At 54.1% G+C, this 24,961-nt stretch overlaps 1 protein-coding gene across 2 annotated transcripts in view; it reads right to left on the bottom strand.

Moving 5' to 3' along the window:
• Arfgap3 (ADP ribosylation factor GTPase activating protein 3) overlaps nt 1-23,005 on the bottom strand; it is a 32,445-nt gene extending 9,440 nt beyond the window's left edge. For both annotated transcript variants that reach the window (XM_063243813.1, XM_063243814.1), the window contains exons 1-10: nt 22,831-23,005; nt 18,273-18,391; nt 12,412-12,484; nt 10,450-10,581; nt 9,163-9,246; nt 6,841-6,928; nt 5,375-5,434; nt 3,571-3,617; nt 3,134-3,276; nt 373-498 (exon numbers count right to left, since the gene is read on the bottom strand). In XM_063243813.1, coding sequence (XP_063099883.1) covers nt 373-498; nt 3,134-3,276; nt 3,571-3,617; nt 5,375-5,434; nt 6,841-6,928; nt 9,163-9,246; nt 10,450-10,581; nt 12,412-12,484; nt 18,273-18,391; nt 22,831-22,899 — 941 coding nt within the window. In that variant the 5' untranslated portion in view covers nt 22,900-23,005. The remainder of the gene's footprint in view (nt 1-372; nt 499-3,133; nt 3,277-3,570; nt 3,618-5,374; nt 5,435-6,840; nt 6,929-9,162; nt 9,247-10,449; nt 10,582-12,411; nt 12,485-18,272; nt 18,392-22,830) is intronic.
• Between the last annotated feature and the right edge of the window lie 1,956 nt (nt 23,006-24,961).

The following is a 24,961-nucleotide window of genomic DNA, read 5'->3' as shown; positions in this document are numbered from 1 at the left end:
AGTCCTGTGAGAACTGCTGCTACCCAAAGCTGTCCCGTGAGTGGGTTACGCTGCGGGGTCCCCACTTCCCTAAGCACGGCTGCGATTCTCAGGTGCCGCTGAACAGACAGCACAGCACCACCCTGAGGAAGGGAAGGCAGCCAGGCCTGCTGGTGCACACCTGAGATCACAGCGCGCAGGAGGCTGAGGCAGGAGGGGTGCCTCAAGTTCCAGGCCAGCCTGGGCTACCCAGGGAGGGAGACCTCATCTCAAAACAAAGAGGGAAGAATGCCAAGAAGGCCCGTCCACCGGGGAAACGCCTCAGCCCGGAAGGGAAGAGCCGCCGGATGAGCGGGCTGCGCAGACCCTGCAGCCCAGCGAGCACGGCCCTACCTCCTGCAGGTGCCCAGCCCCATGCCCAGTCTCTCCGCTTCCGCTTTGTTCTTGCCGCTCGTGTTCATTTTCTCATCCTTCATCTGGATTCCAAGATCCTTATAGGCTAATCGTAAGGACGACACGCTGAATGAAACAACAACAAAAACAGACCCAGTCAGCTTCAACTCTAGGTTCTTACAGCAAAATACCAAACAAAACCCACCATTCCCACTCTCAGCTTTACACTTCTTCCCAGAAGTGCTGTTTGCTTGTTTGTGAGACAGAGTCTCACTCTGTACCCAGGATGGCTTCGAACGGGAGGGGGCCCTCCTGCCGCAGCCTAATCCCGAATGCTGGGATTGCAGGGCGGGGCCACCGCCTGGGGTGGAACTGCTGACTATGCAGGGGAGCTGGCCTTTCACATTCACCCCAGGAGGTGGGAATGGGTTTACAGCCCCTTCGACCACGTCCAGGGTTGGTTCATGTGGACCTGCTGCTGGGCAGTAACACAGTTGATGCCCCTGCGATGTCTCTAAGGGCTGTACAGAGCCACGGTCTCCCCGTGGACCGATCCCCGAGCATACTTCCCCATGACATCTGAGTGTCAGTGCTGCCTTCTGCTCTCAGGGTAAAACACACCGAACTGACTCCTCAACCAGATGCACTAAGGACGATTCCATCAGCTGTCATCTGAACCCAGACCTCTCGGACCATTTCTTTCTATTTTCATCTTTTGGAGACAGGGTCTCGCTATGTAATTCAGGCTGGCCTTGAGCTCACTATGTAGTTCAGGCTGGCCTCAAACTGTGACAGTTCTCCTGCCTCGGCCTGCCGAGTGCGGGGGTTACAGGTGTGCACCACCACGCCCATCAACACTCAGACTGTGACAGCCTTAAGTGATGATCATCGCTTACCAATCAAGAAATGCCCGTTACTAATAATGCACCAAAAAATAGCAATGCATCAAAGAAGTCAAAAGATGCATAAAATATGTCTTACATTTATGCTAAGCATTTCTAAAATACAATAAACACCTAATGTTACACTAAGAAAGCCACACCTATGTTAGTAGTAACTATAGTATCACATCATAGTAAAAAACTCTGGGGGCCTAAAAAGTGATGCAGACACCTTATAAGGATTTCTAAATCCCTGTCCATTAACAAAAATGTGTGAAATGTCATGAATTCTTCATAAAAGTGGCACTGTAAAAATTCCACTGTAACATAAATATCTACGTGGGAAGAAACAGTGACAACAGGGCTTCTTTTTTTTTTTTTTTTTTTTTGTCTTTTTCCTTTTTATCGGTACCGGGGATCGAACTCATGACTGCCTGTTTGCAAGGCAGGCGCTTATGCCGCTGAGCTAAACCTCCGGTCCAACAGCGCTTCTTAGTGGTACAAACTTCGGCTTCTGCTGAACCCGTGGCTGGTGAGCCTGGACATTCCGGTTTGCTTTGCTCTAGCCTGGTTTTCGGTAGCAGCATCACTGCAGAATGGTCCCGAGCACTGACTCAAGGTCCTCTAGGCGGAACTTTCACTGCAGATCCGCTGCCAGACCTTGCCGGAGCAGAGGAGCGGACAGGGAGGCTCCATTTCAGGGAACCGGGGCGTTTGCCTTCTAGAATGCAGGGCTCTGGGTGGTCACTGCCCCCAGCGTGCACCTGGGCATCCACTGGAGGTCACGATGATGGGGCAGGAGCTCAGGGCAGGAGCTTGCTGCCTCCTTCCCTTCCCACCATGTGTGCCCACTCCAGCCCGGCCTGGCCCCGCTGTGGGATGGAGGAGAACCAGCTGTTTGCTCCCCAGGGAAGGAACAGGGCTGCTCCTGGAGCTCCCTGCACCACGCCGCCCCACCGGCAGCTGGGCAGAGTCCGAGGCTACAGGCTCTCATTCACGATCCTGCCGGGCACTGGCTTCCTCCTGAGCAGCACAGGCCGGTGTGCGACTAGGTGAGCAGGGGCCGAGAGGCAGTGACGGGGAGTCCGCGGGTGTCCTGAGCTGGCCAATGGGGTTCCCAGGCCCAATTCATAAAACCCCAAGGTCTGCTGAGCAGGAGGCCTGGTCTTCTACACAGCAGACCTCACCCCACTCTTCCCAGAGGTCTGTGCCAATGCCACTGTCTCGGGAGGGAGGCTTCAGCATGGGTCAGCGCTGCCTCACGAATGGGGTGTGGGACAGGGACGAAGGACCCGGCCACAGCGCCCTGTGCTGTTGTACCATGGAGGTGTCCTCCAGGACCCCAGTGCATCTGCTGGCCCTTTTCCACATGGCCACTGTGAAGATGCCCACGATGTACGAGGAAAACACAGAAAGAGCGACATGCGACAGAAATGGTCCTAATACCCCGCAAGGCCACCGTGCTAGGCTGGGCGTGTCATGGGAGCGCCTGGCGGGACACAGTGCTGACTGGCTTCTTCCTCCACATGGGCTGCTGCAGTCTGTCGCATGGCATACGCGGGGACATGGGCGGAAGTGCCAGCTGGCTGAGGGACATTCACTGTCCCTCGCGTCAAGCCGCCATGGACACGCGTGCTCGCTTGCGTGTGGCTATCCCCGCTCATCCCTCTTTTGCCTCTCCCAGGGGAACCCGAGCTGCCTGGAGGCAGACGCAGTGTCTCTGTCCCACCCGCTCTGGGGGAGCTGGCCCTTCCTTCCCGGGGACACCCAGCCCTGGCCCAGCCTGTGCAGAACTCAGTGCGAGTTTCCCCACACACCCGCACCCAAAATGGGGCACAGCACACATCCCAAGCTGGTCATCAGAGCAGATCGATACTCACACGGCCTCCTCCGTGGGCACAGGCCTGGCCAGCAGGTCCTCCTGCCGCTGCCCCCTGCCCGCTGCCTGGGCCTGCTTCTCAATTTCGGTAAAGCTTGCGTTCGCCAGCTTCTGGGCCCCCAAGCTTCCCTTCTTGGCCCCAAGCTGCAACATAGGAAGGTGACAGTGAGCTATGCTGCTAGAGGACTCTGGTCATGGCGGCCAGCAGCGCCTGGGGCGGTGACCCACCAGGTGCTGAGGGCACCTCAGGGTGCCCATGTGCTCAGCCCTGAGGCCAATGCTGGTGCAGAGAAGGTGACAAAGTTTCCCACAGCCACCTCTGCGGGGCAGAACAGGAGGGGCCAGGGCGGCTGAACAACAAGTAAATAAAACTAACAGGACAGACTGGCTCTCCAGCTCTGAAGCTGAACTACGAGGTGGTTTATATATAATACTTACTCCTTTTTTAGCTTGATTTGGTTTCTTTTTTATGAGAGAGGAAACTTCTGCCAAAACACAAAAATAGAAAAGTCACATTAACAAAAATCATACATAATTTTCCATGTTAGTGTGCCTTCTTTTTTGGGGGAGAGGTCTTGCTATACAGCCCAGGCTGGTTCTCAAACTCTCAACGACCCTCCTGCCTCAGCCTCCCAAGTGCTGGGATCACAGGTGTGGGCTGCCAGGCCCGGCTCTACGGTGCCTTTTTAAAAAGTCTAAGAGGCCACATACCACCAAGGTCAGCTGCATTTTCCACATTAGTTTGCCACATGGAATGTGCAACTGCACTTGTCCATTTGGGCCCGTGGGCCTCACAGGTTGCACACGGTGCCTGGACTCAGCGCCGACATGTTTTGCATGCCACAAGGAACAGAAACAGAGCCTGGCCATGCCCCAAAGGGCTGTTTTCAGTAGGGACGTCCACTCACATAAGAGCAAACGTTCTTATCAAGGTGTACGCTTAAAAACTTTTGTTACTGTTTCTTCGGGGTTGAGATGCTGGGGACTGAACCCCAAATCCTTGTGCATGCTAGGCAAGTGCTCTAAAACTGAACCACATCCCCAGCCCCTTAAAAATTCCTTTAAATTATAAAATGAGGGGGCTGGGAATTTAGCTCAGCGGTATAAGTGCCTGCCTGGCAAGTGTGAGGTCATGAGTTCAATCCCCAGTACCAAAAAAAAAAATATATATATATGTGTGTGTGTGTGTGTGTGTGTGTGTATGTGTATATATATATATATATATATATATATATATATATATATATAATTAGCCCAGCAATATGTGCAATGAAAACTATCAATAAAGTGCTTTCCCCCTCTATTTATATATACTTCTTGTCATATTAGCTTCTAAAAAGTAGAGACTGATTGATTTTAAGAGACAGGCTGGCTTTGAACTTTCAGAGATCCTCCTGCCTCAGTCTCCCAACTGTGGGAGTACAGGTGTCTGCCCCACACCTGGCCACACTAGTACTTTGGTCACCTATTTTCATTGCCCCTCAGCCTTCTGGCTAAGATCAAATGTGTGGTAGCCGTGCTTCCTAAATTTCACAAAAATATACGATGCTTTTAGAGATTCTTAAGAGTCATGAGCTGAGTACGTTTTGGTCAAAGGTTACAGATTGTGTTTTTAGAAACAGTTTTAAGGACCCAGCAAAAATAAAACCACTGCTTTTCTTCCCAAGATGGCAACGTGCAGGCTGGAGGAGCGGCTCAGTGACTCAGCGCCAGCCCAACAAACATGTGGCCGGGCTCCGTTGCCAGCACAAGACCGAGGCAGACAGTGCGCACGGAAGGGAGGACAGAGCGTGAGCCCAGGAGGCCCGAGTGCAGTCCTGGCCGGGCTGGGCGGGCCAGCGCCCTTCCCACGTGAAGGCCTCCACCATACTGTCGCACGACTGTGTCCAGCCTCCCGCGAGTCTGACCCAGGAGGACGGTGACAGGAAGACGTCCGGACAGGGAGGCGGTTCTTCCCCAAAGCGGTTTCTTCCAATTAACACAATACAGGAGCACCAGTATCCAATGAGAAGTCCCTGACCCTGGCAAAGCACGGCTACGCCTGCCCACGGTGACAAGAGGAGGAGGACAGGCGCGCGTGGGCGCTGTGCCCGTGGACGTGGGCAGCCTTGGCATTGGGACTCAGTGGCCCTGAGGCAGGGACAGCAGCTCTGGGCTGAGCCGGGAGCTGCGGCATGGACGACGCGTGTCTTGCGCAGTATCTGCGCCACCCCTCCATCAGAGGCGGGGACCACAGCGGTACCTGATGCAGGCTTCGCTGGAGCACTCAGGCCTTCCACACTCGGTCCTGGTTTGGAGCCCCCTGAAGTGGAAAACATCGACTTTAATGCAGAAAACACTCCTGGCAAACGTGCTTTTGCTTGGGTAACGATGCAACATGGTCAGGCGGACATGTCTGAACCTGTTTGCAATCACTGCCTTTCTGTTTAGTACTTTTTTCCCCCAGCACAGGTGTCTGAACCCAGAGCCTTCTCACTGAGCTACGGCCTCAGCCTACTTTATTTTTGAATTCTGAGACAATCTCCCTATTCACTAAATCGCCCTGGCTGGGCTTGACCTTGCCATTCTCCGCCCTCAGCCTCCCAGAGAGCTGGGGTTACAGGGGCGCACTACCAGGCCAGGCTCACTACCGTCTATGAAAGGTGTTGATTTTTAGTCGACACAGTAACGACTGTACACACTGACAGGAGAAGCATGACACGGCCATACATGTACACAATGTGGAACTGGCATGACTCTCACTTCTCTGAACAGGGAACACTTGGAATCTTCTCTCCTGGCCGGCATGCTGGTGCACGCCTGGAAGCCTTAGCTCGGGAGGCTGAGGCAGGAGCGCTGTGAGTTCGAGGCCAGCCTGAACCACACAGTGAAACTGTCTTGAAAAAAACCCTTCTCTCCAGGCTGTCCTGACACACACAATGAATCACTGTCACCCACACTTCTGCTCTCCTGCAGAGCATGGTACAGCTATGCTCTAAGAATTTGATTTAGAAAGCCATTAAAATGCAAGTACATTTTCTGTTTAATAGTTTTATATCATAAAAATATGAGCTGTCTCCATTTAATGTTGTTTGTCAGACTAATACCTGATAATCTGGTGTTTTTAATAATTTTTTGTTCTGTTTTTTGAGACACAGTCTCGCTATGTATTCTGGTCTGGCTTGAACTTACTTGTGATCGTCTTGCCTCAGCTTCCTGAATAATAGAGTTATAGGCACCACCTCACCAAGCTTCTCTGGTGTTCTAAAGTGACCTGTTCTGAGCTACCTAGTGTTTATGTACACTCACACACATATGCATGCACGCACACATGCACTTCCCCTGATGTCAAAAACGTGGAAATTCTAACACCAGTACCTCAATGGAAATCCAAGTTTCAGTTGCCAAGCCACTGGCTGTTTCTCTTTTTTTTCTAATTTAAAAATATAAATGATCCTGGCTGCAAACTATGTTAAAATTTCATTTAAAATACATTTTATCATTTTAGTTTGGTTTGGGTTTTGTTTTGTTTAGTTTTTGAGACAGTCTCACTGTGTAGTTAAGGAAGTTTCTGAGCTTACTATGTAGGCCAGACTGGCCCTGAACTTCTGAGGATCAGCCTCCCAAGTGCCGGGATTGCAGCCTGCCCCCCACAGCCAGCTGCGGGTAACACCTCCACTTTCCTAGTGTCCTAGCGTGCCTGGCTCTCCGGCAGCTCTCAGGCCCCACCTTCGTCATCGCCAGCTGTGGCTCCTGTGCCCCGAAGTGCTGACAGCTCTGGCTCTGGCTGTGCCGTCACCTGTACCGCGCCGCTCACCTGCAGAGGGGAGGAGAGTCATCGACACAAGGAGCAGAACAGCCCCGAGAACCCAAGCGTGGCAGGGCCTCACGTCAGCACCCCGCTCCATGGAAACAGGGCTCAGATGCACCTGTTCTTAAATTCCTGCCTCGGTGCTCAGTGCCTGCCGCTCCCTTCTTTCCTCCCTCCCTCCGTGAGAACCTAACGTTTACTCTGAGATGCTCTGGACTTGCACAGGGCTGTGAGTGCACTGCCAGGGGCTCCCCGTGCCCACCTGGCTTCCTCTGCTGCTGAACCCTGGGCAAGGCCGTCACTGTCATCCCCCATCGCAGCACTGTCACCAGGCATGACTGCGGGCCACACTGTCGGCTCAGTGCAGGCCTGAGGGGTCCCCCCTCCCGCCCTGGCACCCCTGCCAGCCTCTGCCCTGGCGTGGCCCGCCCTGCGCGCTTCATAGAAAACCCTTGGAGAAGCACACGGAGAAGGGGTCCTCTCCCCACACCATGTCGGTGGCCTGACACTGGCCTGGATGACCTGACCCCAGCTCGGTGCACTCTGTGGGGAAGGAACCCTCTGCTGAGTTTGTCCTCTTCTCCTCGTTATCCCCAGCCGCTCCCTCTGCTCCCGGCCACACCTGGGGTGGCCCTTCCTTTCCCCTGCGCTGCGAGCCCACCCTGCCTGGGGCCTCAGCTCAGCTCTCCGGGGGGAGGGATTCAGAGCAGCGGTTAGGAACCCAGCTTGGGACATCTGTGCTAACTGGGAACGCTGCGGCTGCCTCTCCGACAGTCTGTGTTCCTCGGCTTCTCCGCCCACCACCTCCATTCCTGACTCCTCAGCAGCCGGTTGTGGACAGTCTACATCGAATTCAGTGGCAAGACAGCAACAAACCACGAGGCCACCTGGCCCCTCTTCTCCACTCCCCCTTTCGTAACTATTTCTGGTGGCACTGGGGAAACACAATGCAAATTATTATAGCAAGGAAACTGCATCCAACAAAGCCTTGTGGCCAGTGCAGGGCCTGCACCTCACACGTCCCTCTAGAGCCCACATGTCAGGGAGACGCCTGGCCCGGACCCAAGGGTGGCAGAAGGTGATGCCACGTTCCTGGGGTCCCGTCCCTTAGCAAGGGAACGTGGAGAAAGCCACAGAGGCACCAGGACTGCTGTTTCTGTCACTGTCAGGCCAAAGCAGCAAGGAAAACGATCCTCACGGCCTCCACTAAAAGCTCGCTGTGTGCTAGGAAGCAACTTCGTTTGCCCGTGTGCACACCGAGACTCCTCACGTGGTCTGGAGACACACGCAGTACACTCAGCGGAAGCACTCGGCACAGATCCTTGCCCCTGTTAAAACTGCCAGATGCAAAGCTCCAGGGCTGGGGATTTAGCTCAGCGGCATAAGCCCCTGCCTTGCAAGCAGGCAGTACTGAGTTCGATTCCTGGTACTGATAAAAATGAAGACCAAAAAAAAAAAAACAAACAAAGCTCCGAGTTCCCCGTGGCCACTGCCGGGGATAATGTCTGGTTTCCCAGTAGCTAGGAACAGACAGATAACCACATTCCAGCTCAGAGGTCACAGGCAGGAGCGCTATGTGCCCTCTCTGGACTGTGTCTGTACAGAGGGTGCAGGGTTTGCTTTCCAGGATGTCCATCCTCTACTATGATCTAGGAAAGGTCCCAAACCAGAGCAGCCACACTAGACCCTTCCATGGAAGTCACACATGGGGGACAGCAAAGCAAACTCCCTGGGTGTTATGGTTTACATCTGGGAGACTGGGTCACAGGTGTGCAGTACTTATCACTGGATGAGTCCACTGAAGGGTTCCCAGGAAGGGGAAGCGAAGGCTGGTGGAAGGGGTGGGTCCCCGGGAGGCAGGGGGGTCACTGGGAGGTGTGCCGTGCAGCTCTCTCCCTCCTCTTCCTTTGATCTCTGATGCTTCCTGACTGCTGTGCCATGGACTGTTGCTTCTCTGCCATGCTGCCCTGCCTTGCAGCTAGCCAGCTACGGACTGAAACTTTACAGACTGTATGTCTCACTGAACCTATGGTGCTGGGTATTTTGTCCCATCAATAAGAAAGTTATTTAAGATACCAGGCAATCCTGGGCAGCTGTCTCTGAATGGGCGGTGTTAACGCCTGTCTTCTGAGAGCTGCTTACTCCTGTGGCTTAGCCTATACCCTAATGGACACATGTTAAATAGCTACACAACTTTCAGAATAAACCCACCCCCAGATGTGGGGAACCGTAATACATACCTCGGGAGAGACGTGTGCAGCAAAAAAGTCTTCCTCCTTTGGTGGTGGGGACGAAGGTGGAAGGGCACAGCTGTCGAGCCACAGCTGGAACAGAAACAGAGCCAGCTCAGCACCCACAGGCCTGCGTGGGGCTGCCTGCTGGACACGGGGCTTCTGTGACCACAGCACCAGGGCTCTGCAGCACTGCAGGAACCCGCTGCTCCAGTGCAGTTTGCCTCCAAACCTTGAGGGAGCCAAACATCCAACTCCAGAAATCCCTTCTGTTTAAGTTTTGTTGTTGTTGTTATTCTGAGACAGGGTCTCGCTATGTAGCCTAGGCTGGCCTTGAATTGAAAGTGATCCTCCTGCTTCAGCCTTCTGAGTACGGAGATTACAGGCGTGTACCACCACGCCCAGTTTACATTTTTGTTAGTGCATCTTTGCAGTACGCAAGGCTGCTGCTTATCACAGGGAGCTGGCACAGGACCAGACACCCTGTAATTCATTTCCCATCCCCTCCTTTTGCCTTTCTCCCTGCTCCCGGGAAACCCTTTCTGCAAAGGAAAGTTCAAGAGCTTCCTGTGTAAGCACAGGCTCCAGCCCACGCCCAGCCGTGTTGTGCAACCACGTGCTCCCCCACGTGAATTTACTTGTGGCCTGTGGTGTCCCCACTCAGGCCCAGACACTGTGCACTGGAAAGTGAGCGGTGGCTCACCCCGCTTTCTGGCGTGCGTCCTCTCACGCGTTCACCAGCACCCTCCCTGCAGCCTGTCAGGTCAGGGCCGCATTTCCCGCCTGCATGCTCTCTGCAGTGTGCAAAATACCCCCATGGCTGGTGGCCGTCCAGCACCCCTCACCTCAGGAAGCGATTTCCCACAGGCACAGGTGTCATAGAGGCTGCGCTGAGGCAGGAGCTCAGTGTCTCCGAGTCACCACTGTTATAGATTAAATAAGGTCCGTCCGTCCGTCCGTCCGTCCTTCCTTCCTTCCTTCCTTCCTTCCTTCCTTCCTTCCTACCCTCCAGGGCGGGGATCAAGCTCAGGCCTGGTGCAAGTCCGGCCAGCGCTCAGCGCAAGGCTCAGCTCCACCCTGCAGTGAGCTACCTTTCCACAGAAACAGCCCTGGAATAAGGCGGGGTGCTGACCACCTGAGCAGAGGTGACCACAGGCTGAACGCCCTGCCCTGCGGTGCCCGAGCGTGGGCTGCACACTGCTCCCGAGGCAGCGCTCGCACGAAGCTCCATGATCAGATGGAGCCCGGTTTCCACCGATGGGCACAAGCCCGAGGCACCGGCTCCCTGGGACTCACATCGGTGCCGTGCTTCCGTGTGGCCTGGGACGCCAGCGACCTGATCCTCTCCCGGTAGAGCTGGGCAGCGCGGCTGTTGTACTTGGCATTGGTGTCGCTGGTGGCGCAGCCGTGCTGGTGGAAGAAGGAGGCCTGTGGGGGGAAGCGGCGGGCTGTGGGGTGGCTGCCGGGGGACAGACATCCTGACCAGGATGGCCGCAGGGACAGGGCATCTTTAAGCCGTCACTGAAAGCCAACTGAAGTCATCTCGGTGTCATGAGAGGGTGCAACGGGCTTTCCCTCTGTACCCCGGGAGTTCCCCGCACTAACGCAAGAGCGTGACTTGGTCAGACCAGATGGACACTCGCGCTAGAGAGCAAGGACCTGGCCCTGGCCCCATGAGGCCGCTTGGGGCTGCCCTGCGTGTGTTTTGTTATATCAGAACCCCTGACAATTCAGTCAGGGGCCGCGCCCATGTCCACCTTTCTTCACTAACTCAGACACAGATCCCACAAAGGCCAGGCGACTGGGCAGACTCCAAATGACCAGAAGCAGCTGCCTTCCACACCTCTGCAGCCACGTGGACCTGAACCACAGCGCCTGCAGGGCGGTCCTATGGGAACTACATCCATGCCCATGCGTGGCAGGGCCTGTCCACGCTCTCTGGGGGCAGCGGGCTCGCAGTGGCACTTCTAGTCCCACTGGCCTCTCACTGGACGGCTGGGGACACGGAAGCACAGGATCCGACACCTTGGCTAAGGCCACCCAGAGCAGGCGGCTGCTCCAGCAGAGCCCCTCCCTGCCCTGGCTGCCATGGCCCGAGGGTCTGCACCACAGCTGGGAGGCGGGCGCAGACTCAGGGTGCAACAGAGCAGTGCAGAGCCCGCACGGCAGGAGGAAGGGCAAGGGCTCCAGCTCCACGCCAGGCGCCTCTAATGCTTAGGTCCTGCAGCCGCCTGCGGCTCTCTAAACCCACACCTCAGTACTCACTGTCCCTCATTAGGAAACATTCAACCCAGTGAAGCTTAAAATTAAAACAAAGCAGGGCTGGGCTACAGCCCAGCAGCACGGAGCCCGCCTGGCAAGCGCCAGGTTGTGAGTTTGACTCCAGGTTCCACAAAAAGAAAGAAAGAAAGAAACAAACAAACACTGGCCTAAGGGAATCTGGTAATTCCAAATCTAGTTTAGACTTACAATTAGAGGTTTAAATAACTGATGCTTGGCATTATTTTTACTTGAAATGTACACAGATAGGGCGCCTCGTACTAACGGCACGTCCAAGGGTCCCTCTGCTCCAGATGGCCCACCTTGGCATCACAGAGCTCCACAAGCCTTGGCTGGCTATGGGGAGAGACTCAGGGACACTGAATTTATCAGTAAAGCTCACATTTGTGGATGGTTAGGCATGTCTGTAAACGCAGCCAAGGAAAGCTCTTAAACCACTTAGTTTCTGTGACACTTGTCTTTTGTATTTGAAGAATAGTTTTTTATTTATAGATGTAATAAATTAAATACTAATTCAAATACACGTGGTAAAGCTCTGTTTCGTGGAATATTTTGGGTATAGAGATGCTTCTGGCTGCTGCACCAGCCGCGTCAGGCCTGCAGACCGCCCTTTTCTGTCCTTTTCTTTTTTTTTACCTCCTTTTTGAATGAAGAATTATCTCAGGCTGTATATAAAATATATAATACAAAAAAAAAAGGCAAAAATGCGGCCAGACATGGGAGCCACATCCTGTCTGTCTGTCTGTTTTTGATGGCACTGGGCATTGGCACATGTCACATCCCAGCCCTTGAGCTGCCACGCCACCTTCTGGTTAGTTTCCTGTAACCACACTGACACCGACGGGCTGCCAGAGCCTCGAACTCACAAGGCCCAAAACACTGAACAAGCGGCCCTCGAGGGCCCCACACGCGGGCAGCAGCTCTCGCGAGAGTGACCCAGGGCACAGCGAAAGGGCTCGGACGCCAGGGCGAACTTACGGCGTTGGCATTTCCTCCCACTTGCATGCACCGCAGCTGAAACCAGGCCCAGTTGGAATCCAGCTCTGTGGATCTGGAAGAAAGAATGTTCCTCTGCGTTAACGCCCTTCTTCTCCAGAACCAAACCCCTGCGCTCCTGAAAACCAGCTCCTTGTCCTGCAGGGGCCGAAGGAGTGGCGGCCTCTGGGGTGCTGGTGCCTCTGGGTGGGTGACAGCTGGCACAGGCAGCCCCAGCTCCTCGTGTCCTTGCTGGCAGCCGAGGCCTCGACGGCTCAATGGCCTGTCCTGTGCCCAGCCCGTGGGCAGGCTGTGCCAGGCTAGCAGCACTGGCATCCTGTTGCCAAGGCATGTGAAGGTCTTGTGGGCTGCCTGCTGTTTGCTCTCCCCAGTGGGTTAGGAGTGAAAACCTGCAACATGAGTGCATGCGACATGAGCCTGTCTGGACCCTCCTCTGCCCAGCACTGCCCAGACAGGCGGCAGAGGTGTGAGAGCCCCCAGGGGCCTGCGCAGTGATCTGCCCCACACCACCTCCAGCAGAGAGGACAGACTGACGGCATTCCCAGCAACACACAGCCAAGGGCTCAGCTGCAGGCACAGCAGCCGCCCCAGGCCGGCCCCGAAGGACCCAGACTAGGATGACTATGTGTAGACATGCGTTACCAAGTGACGGAGTGTGAGCAGCACGAAGAGGCTGCAGACTTGCAAAATTTCCTTTTGAGCTGGGCCCACTGACTCGATTCTAAGCCCCTTCGAAGGGCCTTTGTAAATTAAAAATATTTCACTACTTAGCTCAGGTTGTCCTTGAACTCACTAAGTAGCCCAGGCGCCCTCAAACACACAGTGATCCTCCTGCCTCAGCCTCCTGAGTGCTGGGATTACAGGTGTGCACCACCACACCTTGCAGTCTTTGTAAATGTTAGCAGCTATTCTGAAGGTGACTGTTACGGCTGATACACTGTGTCAACTTGAGGAGTTGAGTAGTTTAACTAAAAGATTCCTCAGGGGGCCAGGGTTCTTACTTTGTAAATATCCTTAGCCTGTGCAACAGAAGGCCAAGGAGATTTTGAGTGCTATACCTGCGGGGTTGGGGGTGGGAGAGGTGGGATGGCCTGAGTACAATGTAAGGGATCAAAAGAGGTTTGTGCTCCCCACTTTTGCCCCCCTGCTGCTTCTGCTGGCTGCTCCTTGAACTGTTGCCTTGGTGCCGCTGGGTATGGGCTGAAACCTCCACAAACAATGAGCTAAATAAACCTTTCCTTCCCTCATTTTGGGTGTCGGGTATTTTGTCCCAGCAGAAAGAGAAAAGTGACCAAGACAGCAACACTAACTTCAGCGTAGTACTAATGCAGTGACAAATCCACTGTATGCTGATGAGCACAAAGCAGAGATTTAATCACGCTGTAAGAAACAGACTTCCCTAACATTTTTAAAAATAGATTCCCACGACAGATGAAACAAAGAAAAACAGCGCCCTCTACGGTCAGAATTTCTGACCACCAAGCTCAATGAGCAGCCAGACCAGGCCGGGCTGCACCGTCTCAGCTGTGACCCAGGGCAGGGGCAGGCGGTCTGCAGACAGACAGCGCAGAGTCCCAGCGCGGCCCGCGGCCCTCCCTGGCTGTGGGAGCTGAGGGAAGCCCCTTCTCCGCAGCATGCGGGTGTGACTGCTACTGTTTATTCTGCCCTTGCAGAAAGTAAAGGCGCTAACGTCTGAAAAGTCTGGGCAGTGCCGCCTGCTCACGGTGGACCTCCTGTGGCTGGAAGCCACATGGACAGGACACTCAGGTCAGAGTGGTACCTAAGCACCCAGACGAGGTCACCTGCCTCCCCGTTCTCATTCCAGTCTTTACGGAGAGGAGGCCAGAGATGCCCCTGGGCAGTCTGTGGAAACCAAGGTGAAACATTGGAAAGGAAGCTGAGGCAGGAGGAGCAACTGCAAGTTCAAAACCAGCCCGGGCTACAAAGTGAGCCCAGGGCCAGCCTGAACTGTGTAGTGCGACCTTGTCTCAAAAAGACAAAAACAAAATTTCCTCTTTCACCCTTGCTAAATTTTGCATTCTTGGGGTACAGAAGAGTAGTTATTGTACAATGAAATTATTTAAATTTTAATAACTTGAGAAATTAAAATATTTTAGGTAAAACAAAAAACAAAAAAAAGGAATCCGCTCTCAGCCTGAGCTCCTGGAATCCTTTCGGACCACAGCACGAGGACTTGAACCCAGAGCAGGCAGGCAGACCCCCCCACCCCCGCTGACCTAGGTGCCAGGGGCCCCCATCAATCCTGATGAGGGGGTACACAAAATTTCAGGGTGCTCAGTAACCAGAGAAGGTGAGAAAGACTCAGGAACAAATCGGTGTCACTTTAACAAAGTAACCACCACCTCATAAAGACAGGTTTCCAGAGGCCTTTGCAAATGTGTGTCCCTCACCTAAACTTCAAAACTGCATGAACCAACTTTAACTAAAGTCACCATGCTTTTTGTAGTTTACAGGTTTTATTTTTACAGCTAAAAGATTTCAGAAACTTATGAAACCAGACTGAATCTCACTAAGGAAACAAAACAAAGTTTCCATGGAGCTAAAATTTAAAACAGTGAGTGGACCACAACCACTCCTCCCCCAGACAAGCTCCAGGACCGCATCCTCCAACGTCACCACATCTGGGCAGCGGTGGCAACGCAAGAGGGCGCTCCTGTCTCCTCTCAGGTCCCAGCTGGGAGTGGCCAGCACCGGCTGGGCCTGGCACTAGCTGAGCTTACAGGGTTTTCATCTCTGTGTTTCCCGACACCCCGCACAACGAGGCCTCGAGTCCTCAGCCCCATGCTCAGGAAGTTGCAGAGGTGCAGCCCAGAGCCACCAGGGATGGCCCTGGGGACGCTGGCTGCAGCCTTCCTTCCCGAGGCTGTGCCTGCGCTGCCCAGGTCAGGTCACTTGTGCCCTGTGTCACCTGGGAGGACCTCCGGAGGGAGTTTGAGCTCCAGCCTGGCGGGTAATTGGACACCAAACATCACAGAGCCCTTCCGTGTGGGACCTTACTTCTCCTCATCTTCCTAGGCGTAGGAGAACTGACCACAGCTCGGAAGCTGGGCTCTACATCAGGGCTTCCTTCCCGGAGAGAGAACATTTACCAGCAGCCAGGCATGGTGGTACCTGTCTATAATCCCCAGCACTGGGGAGGCTGAGGCAGGAGTACCATTGTGAGTTTGAGCCCAGCTTGAATTACATAGTGAGACTTTGTCTCAAAAACCCAACAAAGGAAAAAGGAAGGAAGGGAGGAGACAGAGACGGAGAAAAAAAAGAATCAGCTTTGAAGCACTTTGATTTTCCTGACTCTGTGTCTCTTCTCAAAGTCTCGGTGTGGACCTCCCCTTTCCTGCTGTGTGGCCCAGGTCAGATCTCACCAACCTTTAAAGCTGGCTGCAGGGCTGGGGACACAGCCCTGCAGGAGGTATCTGTACAGGTGCACACAATGTCTCCCAGCGGGGGAGCAGCAGCGAGATGTGAAAGATTGGGGGGCATGGCTTCAGGGCACTGTAGCCTGTGCCACCCCAGGATGAACCCCGAGGGCATCATGCTAAGCCAGGGACAAAAAAACTTTAGGTCCTGTTCATACCAGGTACTCAGAGACAAGACAGTAACAGGGCCTGAAAACAGACTGTAAACCGGGCAGGGGTGCATGCCTATAATCCAGCACCCCAAAGCCTAAAGCAGAGGAGCCAGCAGGACCCCGTCTCAAAAATACAAAGTCAACCGTGGGCACTGAACTGCTGCCAGGACTCAGCTGCTGCCCCTTGGGCCCCACTTCCCTGCAAGTCGTCCCCCCAACTCCCGGCCCACTTCTCCCACAGCCGCCTTCCACAGACAGACGGGCAGGTGGGCAGGTGGGCGTCTCCCCGAGGTAAAGCACCGCATCATGTGCCCACTTCCCGGAACCCCCACCCTTTCCACCCCTTTGGCGATACAAGAAAGTGGGGCGACCTGCCTCCCCACGGCCCTGGGGATTCCGCCCTATCGGAATCCACCAGGGAGCCGGCAGGAAGACCCTCACTACTGTCCGGGGTCACCGATGATCAAGAAAGGTGACTGTCACTGAGCGTGCAGAACACGAGAGGCCACCTGGCTCCAGGGCGACTAGCACAGGAGCGCAGGAGGCTCCGGGTAGAGAGCAGACTGGCCTAGGCCGGCAGCGGAAGGTCCAGGCGCTGTGGGTGCCCGTGGCTCGCTGAAGCTTAAGTGCGGATTTCCCTATGATGAGCACAAGGCCTCCTGTGCTCATCCCCTGTCCTAAGTTAAAAACCTCCAGCTTGTATAATGTAACCCTTCGGGGTCTGCTGTTGCTTAGACGAGTGGAGCTCCTTTCTGCAATAAACTGAAAAGAACCATAAAAAAAGGCAGTGAAAGCCAGGCAGCGGTGAGCACTCCTGTAATCCCAGCACGCACGAGGCCGAGGCAGGATTGCTAGATTCAAGGCCAGCCTGAACTGCATAGTGAGACCCTGTCTCAAAGACAAAAAAAGAAGAAGAAGGAGGAGGAGGAGGAGGAAGGAAGGAAGGAAGGAAGGAAACTACGCTGTGATTATCACTCTAGAGCTTTGTACCATCACACAAAATGCCTCATCATGGGCTGAAACGGCTTTTCTCCCGCTGGAACGCTGCTTCTCTGCAGAGATGTTGCTGCGTCAGCCTCCCTGAGGTCAGGAGAGGAACGCACCACCTGCCACAGTGCCAAATCACCTTCCAATCGGGTTCCTTCTCTGGAAAACCAGAGGCCGGCAAACACGTGAGCCATCAGGGGATGTGGAATTCTACACCTCCAAAGGCTGTCGCAGGGGACCCGTGGGAGGGTCCGGCAAGGATAGGGGACAGCTGCGCAGGCCCCGCGGAGCTCCCAGGCCCTGAGCCTGCCTGAGGACCCCGATCACTTATGATCTCAATTTCTTTTACCTCACACAGGGCTCTGTCCACCTCCCGGGGCCGGGGGCACTGTCTGTCCCCAGGGGCGCCCTTCTCAAATGCCCACCGAGCCCCACAGAGGCCATAGTGTCAAAAGTGGATGAGAATTTGCTTGCTGCCCAAGTCCTCAGCAGGACAGAGGAAAGACCTCGGCATTATGAGCACCTGAAACTGCCACCGCAAAGCAGCTGAAAGTCAATCGCTCAGGCTGGACACTGCTGCTGTCCTCGGGAGCCAGGCTGGAGGTGACACAGGTCATCCCCATCACACCAACTCCTACCTGCATGGGGTGCAGGAGGGGGTGCTGTGGGCCCTAGCTCGAGAGAAGACACTGAAGGGAAAGGAAACCCGGCCTCGAAAGGCTCCATCTACCTAGGTGTGGTGGTGCACGCCTGCAAACCCAGGACTCTGAGAGGCTGAGGCAGGAAGATCATAAGTCCGAGCCCAGCCGAGGCAACTTAGTGATCCAGCGAGACACTGATTCTTTTTTTTTTTTTTTTTTTGGTACTGGGGACCGAACTCACAACTGCACACTTGCAAGGTGGGTGCTTATGCCGTTGAGCTAAATCCCCAGCCCCAAGACCTCGATTCTAAATAAAAAAATGGCTGAGGATGTAGCTCAGCATAAGCGTCCTTGGTGCAATCCCCAGTATCACCAGAAAGACAGACAGACAGACAGACTCTTTTCTGACTGTGTCTTCAACATCACTGCCTCAGCCCCTGGCGAGGTCTCTAGATAGGACCTAAACAGGAAGCACCCCGCTTGGCAGCGTAGGGAGTGAGATTTCAATCTCCACACCTCCCAGCGGGCCGGGAGTGTTGCGTGCCATCCAAGCCAACACAACGAGAAACAGGGAGGCCCCCACGGTGCAGCAGGGCCCCCCCAGCCAAAGCAGGAAGCCCGCTTACCGGATGAAGCTCAGGTGCACCCCAAGAGAGCGGTGCGAGCCCGAGCAGTCGATGCAGAGGAACACCCCGTAGGTGATGCTCGCCCAGCTGGGGTTTTTGGCGCCACAGTCAAAGCACACCTGAAAGGAAAACGTGGAATTCAGTTATTAGTTAATTGCCATTGGCTGGGTGAGTCCAGGCCACAGACTGGAGCTCCATCACCACTTCACCTGGACAGCTCAAACCTGGCTGGGACACAGACCGCCCCGGGTGTCTTTTGTTATGATAATAAATGTTATTTTTCATCACTGACTCTAAACTATTAACACAGACAGTTTACTACATGGCACTCACTTGCCAGCCCACCACTGTGCCCTGCCCACAGGGAGGGCACGGGAGGCTGGGAACCAGCTCAAACACGCCCTGTCCTAAGGCTCAGCAGGACACAGTCAGGCACATCAGTGAACTCGGGCATGCGGGCCTGCTAGGGACACCCTGCTCTCCCCAGGCCTGGGCAGTGGCTCTTCCCACACAGCCCGCTTTCCTGTGTTCTTCTCCTGACCAGTGGAGGTGGCGGTGCCAGCCAGGTGGCCCAGTGCTCCCCACCCCCAGGTCCCATGTGCTTGCGCAACCTCTGCCCGACTCCCCAGTGTGGGCCGTGTGGGCACGAGAACCTGGCAGAGGTGATGGAACGTCTCCTCCAAGATGTGGTTATAAAAGACACTGTAAAACCCGGGTGTGCTGGCGCACCCCTGTAATCCCAGCACTCGGGAGGCTGAGGCAGGAGGATCGTTGGGAGTTCGAGACCGGCCTGGGCTACAAATCGAGCTCAAGGCCAGCCTGAGCTGCATAGCAAGACCCTGTCTCAAAAAGACACAAACAAGCCAGCTACCACATCCTAAGGATATCCAACAAGCCATGCAAGGAGACTCTGGGGGTGAGGCCCTGGCTGACAGCCAGCGGGGAGCTGACACCTGCCCACACTTCTCGGGAACCACAGCCACAGGAAGACCTGGGCCAAATCAGCCACCGACGCCACCTCACAGCCCAGTGCCCAGAAGATGCCTGAGAGAACACACACCCACGTCCTAAGGTGCTACGTATGGGCCAACCCGACGGCAGCAGAAGGTGAGTGACGCAGAGTGATGCCTCTCTGTGAGACACAGTGTCCCCCTCGCCACCTGCGCAGGTCACTCAGAACCCTCAGCACACAGCGCATAACCAAGGAACGTGTCCTCTACCCACTGGGGGCCGCACAGGTCTGGCCCTGTCACTCTGCTCTCTTTCTCTGTCGGCACACAGCAGTCAGGAAAAGCTCAGTAAGTGTTTGGTGAGCAGATCCGAGTATTTTCAGAGTCTAAAAAACGGTACTTGTAACAAATGCTCAGTAAATATCTGTTAATCATTTTATGAAACCTGGTGCCAGCTGAAAGGTATCAGAGGCCCCTCAGCATTGGCTGCTGAAGCCAACACTCTTTCCTGATAACTAGAGCACAAGGGTACTTTATTGTTTTGTTGTTGTTGTCTTTTTGAGACAGGATTTCACCATGCAATTCAGGCTGTTCTTGAACTCACAGTGATCTTCCTGCCTCAGCCTCCTGAGTGTTGGGATTACAGGCATGTACCAAAGTGCACTTTAAAATATACAGTTGTCATCACAGAAATTAAGATGTATAGTTAATTAAACTCAGAACAATTGTTAGAATTTTCCAAACAGAAGAATTTTCTTTAAATTTTTTCAGAAAAAAGTGAGTTTTAAACTGGGTGTGGTGGCATATATCTATAATCCAGCACTCGGGAGGCTGAGGCAGGAGGATCAGTGCGAGTTCAAGGCCACATAGTGAGTTCAAAACCTGCCTGAACTACATAACTAGACCCTATTACCAAAAAAGAGTTTTAGATAGACTTTATAAGGCAGAGCCATCTACAAGAGCCTGTTCCCATTAACTGCTCCCCAAGAAATACGTGGCTTCTGGCTTTTTCAGGAAACATACAAGCATCACCATGACAGGCTCATGGTGATGGTCACAGGTAGTGGGGATGGGGCAACAATGGGTGAGAGAGGGACTCACTTCAGTGTCCACTGCCTGGCTGCCCTGTGATGGGCACGGAAGGACACAGCAATCGAGGGTGCCACAGATGGCACCAGGTCACACTGAGCCTCTCCCTGTGCTTTGGAGAGCCTCTGTGCGTGGAGTGGTTGGACCCTGACATTAGCAGAGGGTAAAAGCCATCAAAGGGGGCGGGGAATTTAGTTCAGTGGCACAAACGCCTGCCTGGCAAGCGCTGTCATGAGTTTGATCTCCGGTACCAAAAAAAAAGCCATCTCAGGAGGGACAGTCTTCCCTCCTGACACCAAGCAGGGTGAGGAGCCTGAAAGGTGCACCCTCTCATGATTGGGGGTGACCCTTCTTGGTCCCTCACTGGAGAGCTTCTGGGCACAGAGCAGGCCCTCACTCATGCGTCCTGGGGCCAAGGCTCTTAAAATACAGGTCTGGCTCTTATGATGCTGCCCCGATGGACTGGCTGGGGCAGAAAACTGGGCTCTGAGTAGGGACTACATTGTGTTTCTTGGTTTTTTGTTTTGTTTTTTGGTTCCAGGAATAGAACTGAGGACCTCACGCTTGCCAGGCAGGTGCTATGCCACTGTGCTTCACCCCAGCCCTGCCTTGTTTTGATAACTTGATCCCTAACCAAGAGAGATTAGGTTTTCCAAGCAGACTATCAGTGTTTCACAGGAAAAATAAATGGCTTTTGCTGACAATTTGTTTTGCCGGATGAGAGTAACCATTATAGAAAAGTTAATAGCAAAGGCTGGGAATACAGCTCAGTGGCACAGCACCTGCCTGGCAAGTACAAGGTTATGAGTTCAATTCCTGGTACCAAAAAAAAAAAAAGAAAAAAAAAAAAGAGGCTATTCATGGACAAAATGCTTTGATACCTTTTAAATAAGGGTCTAATACTTTCATTCTTTTCATTTCATAAATCACATAGCTGGTCTTGATCCATCCTAGGGAGGACAGAGGGATTAGCTAAGCAGCACTGCTAACAAGCAGCCACATGGGAAGCGGACCCCAGGCAGTGGGCTCCCGGCACCCATCGCTCACTCCTTCGCCCCACTGCAGGAAACAGGGCCACGCAGTCCTGCACCTACTCCTCATCTCCGGGGCCGGAAGCTCTGGAAGGCAGGGCCAACCTCACTCATCCACGTGAGTGCCCTCAGTGCAGCATCTGTGGTGGTTTAATGAATAACACAGGCAATCTAAGGAACAGGACAGCCACAAAGGACTTCACAAACCAGGAAGGTGAGCCTCATGAGGTAAATCTTTGATCCATACATAACAGGAAAAATTGGATACCTTATTTTATGGGTTTTTTGTTTCATTTTATCATTTTAGGACAGTGTTTTACTATGCAATTCAGGCTGGGCTCAAACTTGCAGCAATCCTCCTGCCTCAGCTCTCAAATTGCTGGGATTACAGTATGCACCGCCACGCCTGGCTGCATCCAATCTTGCCGGGTGGTGTAGTGGCCATACTCTAGAAAACAGATCAATCTAACGTTGAAAAGTCAAGAAAACAGAAGGGAAAGCGGGCCCTGGAGAATAGCTGGAGCTTTTCCCTGTTATTTTTCCCTCAATTAACCTCACTTTTTTCCTGTTAAAAAAAAAAATCACTCCTCAAAGGACCTGATCTTGGAACACTTTTCTACACCATCTCATCAGGGCCCAAGAGCATGCTCAGTAACTGCATCTCTGCTGGAGGTGACCAGATGGAACTCCTGTCTCAGGAAGGGTGGGGAGAGCCTGATGGACCAGGCCAGGGCCAAAGTAGCCCTTTGCTCTCTCCAGGTTCCACTCCACCTCGTGACCCTCGGCCGGGTTGTCACTTTAGCCCCATGCATCATCACAACGCCTTCATACAGATGCTAAAAGTTGAAAAAGTTACAGGGGAGAAAAGTGGGGGTGCAGACAGACAGATGCCCAATGTCCAAACAGAGCCAAAGCCAGGGAGGGTCTGATGGCAAAAGCTGGAGACCACCAAGGGGCCCACTTAACAGGTTTATCAGACGGGGACACTGAGGCTGCCACTAAAGGACAAAGGGAACCAACCAGACTCCAACCTCCTCAAAGGCGGCCCACAGCTGGAACTTCAGCTGTGAATGAGGAAGGGGAGTGGCGCCCTCCAGCACCCTGAGTTACCTGCTCGCCCCCTCCCTGGACTCGCTCACGCACTCGCAGCCTCCGGGAACCCACGCATGTGCCCCGCACCCCGTGTCTGCCCAGCCGCCAGGTGTCTGCAGACCACAGGTGCTCTGCCCCGCATCCCCAGAAACCCCTCCTCCCCGGTGCCCGGGGCTCCCCCGACGCTCGGCCTCTCCCCCCGAGTCCGGGGTGCGGCCCCCTGCCCCGCCAGCCCTCAAGGCCCGAGCAGCAGCGGCTTCGCGCGCGGGAGGCCCGGCGCCGCGGCCCCACAGTGCGACGTGTCACACCCGGCGGGCACGGCTCCTCCCCCAGGCCGCGGCCAACGCGCCCGCAGGCTCCCGCGAGGGAGGCAGCGCTCACGGCCGGCGCCGTTACCTTGTTAGTGGGCACGGAGCGGAGGCGCTTGAAGATGGTGAGGATGTCCTGCTTGCTGGGGTCCCCCATGGTCGCCGAGGTGCCCCAAGGCCAGCTAACCCGGGCAGCGGCCGCCTTCTGGAGGAGGCCGGCTGTCCGAGGGGGCGGGGCTGCGCGTGACGGACGACGGCCCCGCCCCGCACAAGCCCCGCCCACATCCGGGACGCACGCGTAGTTCTCCTTCCGCGGAGCTCCCGCGCCTCCCGCTGTCCCCGCCCCGCCCAAGCCCCGCCTTCCGGGCAGCAGGCGCGTGCGCACTGTTCACGCCCGAGTTCTACTAGCAGTTGCGGACTTCCTGGGCAGCTGGCTTTTGTGTTGCGCGGCGGTGTCGGCCGCTGCAAGGCCTCCTCACAGGCTGTTCTGGGGGTAGCCACTCCAAACTGGGAGGATGCCCCACACCGGCCGACAGCACGAAGCCCTTGTTGGTCGCCTGTCGCCTTTCGGAGTCTCGCCTTCAGCGATGCCGCGCCCTGAAGTCGGTTTTCTTTCAGGGTCCTCTGGGTGTCTGTCATTGAGCGTGGAGAGGAGTGGCTGGCCTTGAGAACAGCTCTGTCTCAACGGAGTATCTGGATTGCAGCTGTTGCCTGGGCGCTACCCCAACCCGTGGGACACTGCGACTCCAAGGCCTGGATCATACCTGTGTGGCCCAGCCAGCGCCGCGGCCCCAGTTATGTGACCTTACTCAGGTCGCTCCACTTCCTTAAGAGCGTGGGCTGCGGGGGCACGAAGCTGTGTACAAGAAGCTATAGCGAGCCCGCCGGAGAGCAGCACCGGGCACCCCAGAAGGGCCTTGGGCGGGGCCTTGCCTCTTCAGGAGCTGCAGGAAAAGTGAACTCGAACCCACGGGGCGCCTTTTCCAGGGAAAAGGAAATGCACCGCCTTCCACAGCAGTCCAGTATTTTATGTTGAATCAGTGTGTATTAGATCATGTGCTTCGTGAGCCTTGGGTGCTATTGCGGCCCTCCGCCTAAACTTGGCGTGTGGACTTGGAGCAGCTGTTTCCTTGCTGATGGGAACGCGAACAGAGGTCCTGTTTATTACTCGGAGCTGACAGCATACTGCATTGTATCAGTGGGACAGAGCATTGTCTGATTCATAAAGGACCCTGAGAATTTAAAACAGGCAAAAAAGTATAGATACTGCCCCATGAGTGCGGGAGGCCAGTACCACTTGCACAGCAGTCATTGTGTTTTTGCTCATCTGCAAAGTGCTCTTCATAGGATTTAGTGCTATCAGATTCTATAATTTAGAATATTCTGGCTGTGTCTCCTCTAGAACATAAGCTTCTTGAGATCAGATCTGTTTCTTCTTCCTTGGCTGTAACCAATACCTAGAAGAATGCCTTAGTGTAACATATATTCAATAAATATTGGTGGAGTTTGCCTAGGATGTAGAAAGCTACAGTGAACATCACTTAACAAAACAATGAGAAAAACTTGATAACCTGCAATATCATAACTTGTCGTTTTGAGACAGGATCTTATTATGCAGTTCAGGCTGGCCTTGATCTCACTTTGTAACCTAGACTAATCTTGAACTCGCAACAATCCTCCCATGTCAGCCTCCCCAGTGTGGGATTATATCAGCGTTCTCAGATCTGTAGAAAAACAATGAACTTTTTATAATGGGCAGACATGTGAACAGTCACCTCACCAAAGTATACACACATGAAAAGATACCCACGCAATTATTCATTCGGCAAAGGCAAATCTAAAACACAACAACCTTCCACTAAGCACAAACAAGAATGTCTGAGGTGCTGGAAACTGAAAATACTATTGTTTTGGTAGGAATGTTGTACAACTGTGAGTGCTGGCCATACTGGTGTTTTGGCCTAGCCCCAACCTGTTAAGCAAGTGGGGAACAAACAGCTTAAATAAGAGGCAAGTAGTATGATTTTCAGGGTTCCAGGAACGTCCAAACCCTCTACTGGAATTCCTCTGAGCCCAGCTATGGCTGTTGGTGATGAACAATGCTAGTTCTGACACCAGCCACCTGCTTTCATGAAGATCCTCACATGGTCTTGGCCAGATTCACTAATTAAAGCCAATTTTAGGACGTCAGCTCTGTATAGTCTGCACTGCTCAAAAGT

This window comes from Cavia porcellus, unplaced genomic scaffold (assembly GCF_034190915.1).
Source record: "Cavia porcellus strain 051 isolate PalLab524CR breed Dunkin Hartley unplaced genomic scaffold, mCavPor4.1 scaffold_40, whole genome shotgun sequence".
Lineage (NCBI taxonomy): Eukaryota > Metazoa > Chordata > Mammalia > Rodentia > Caviidae > Cavia > Cavia porcellus.
Note: the sequence above shows the minus strand (reverse complement) of the source record. Positions and strands in the feature narration are given on the sequence as shown.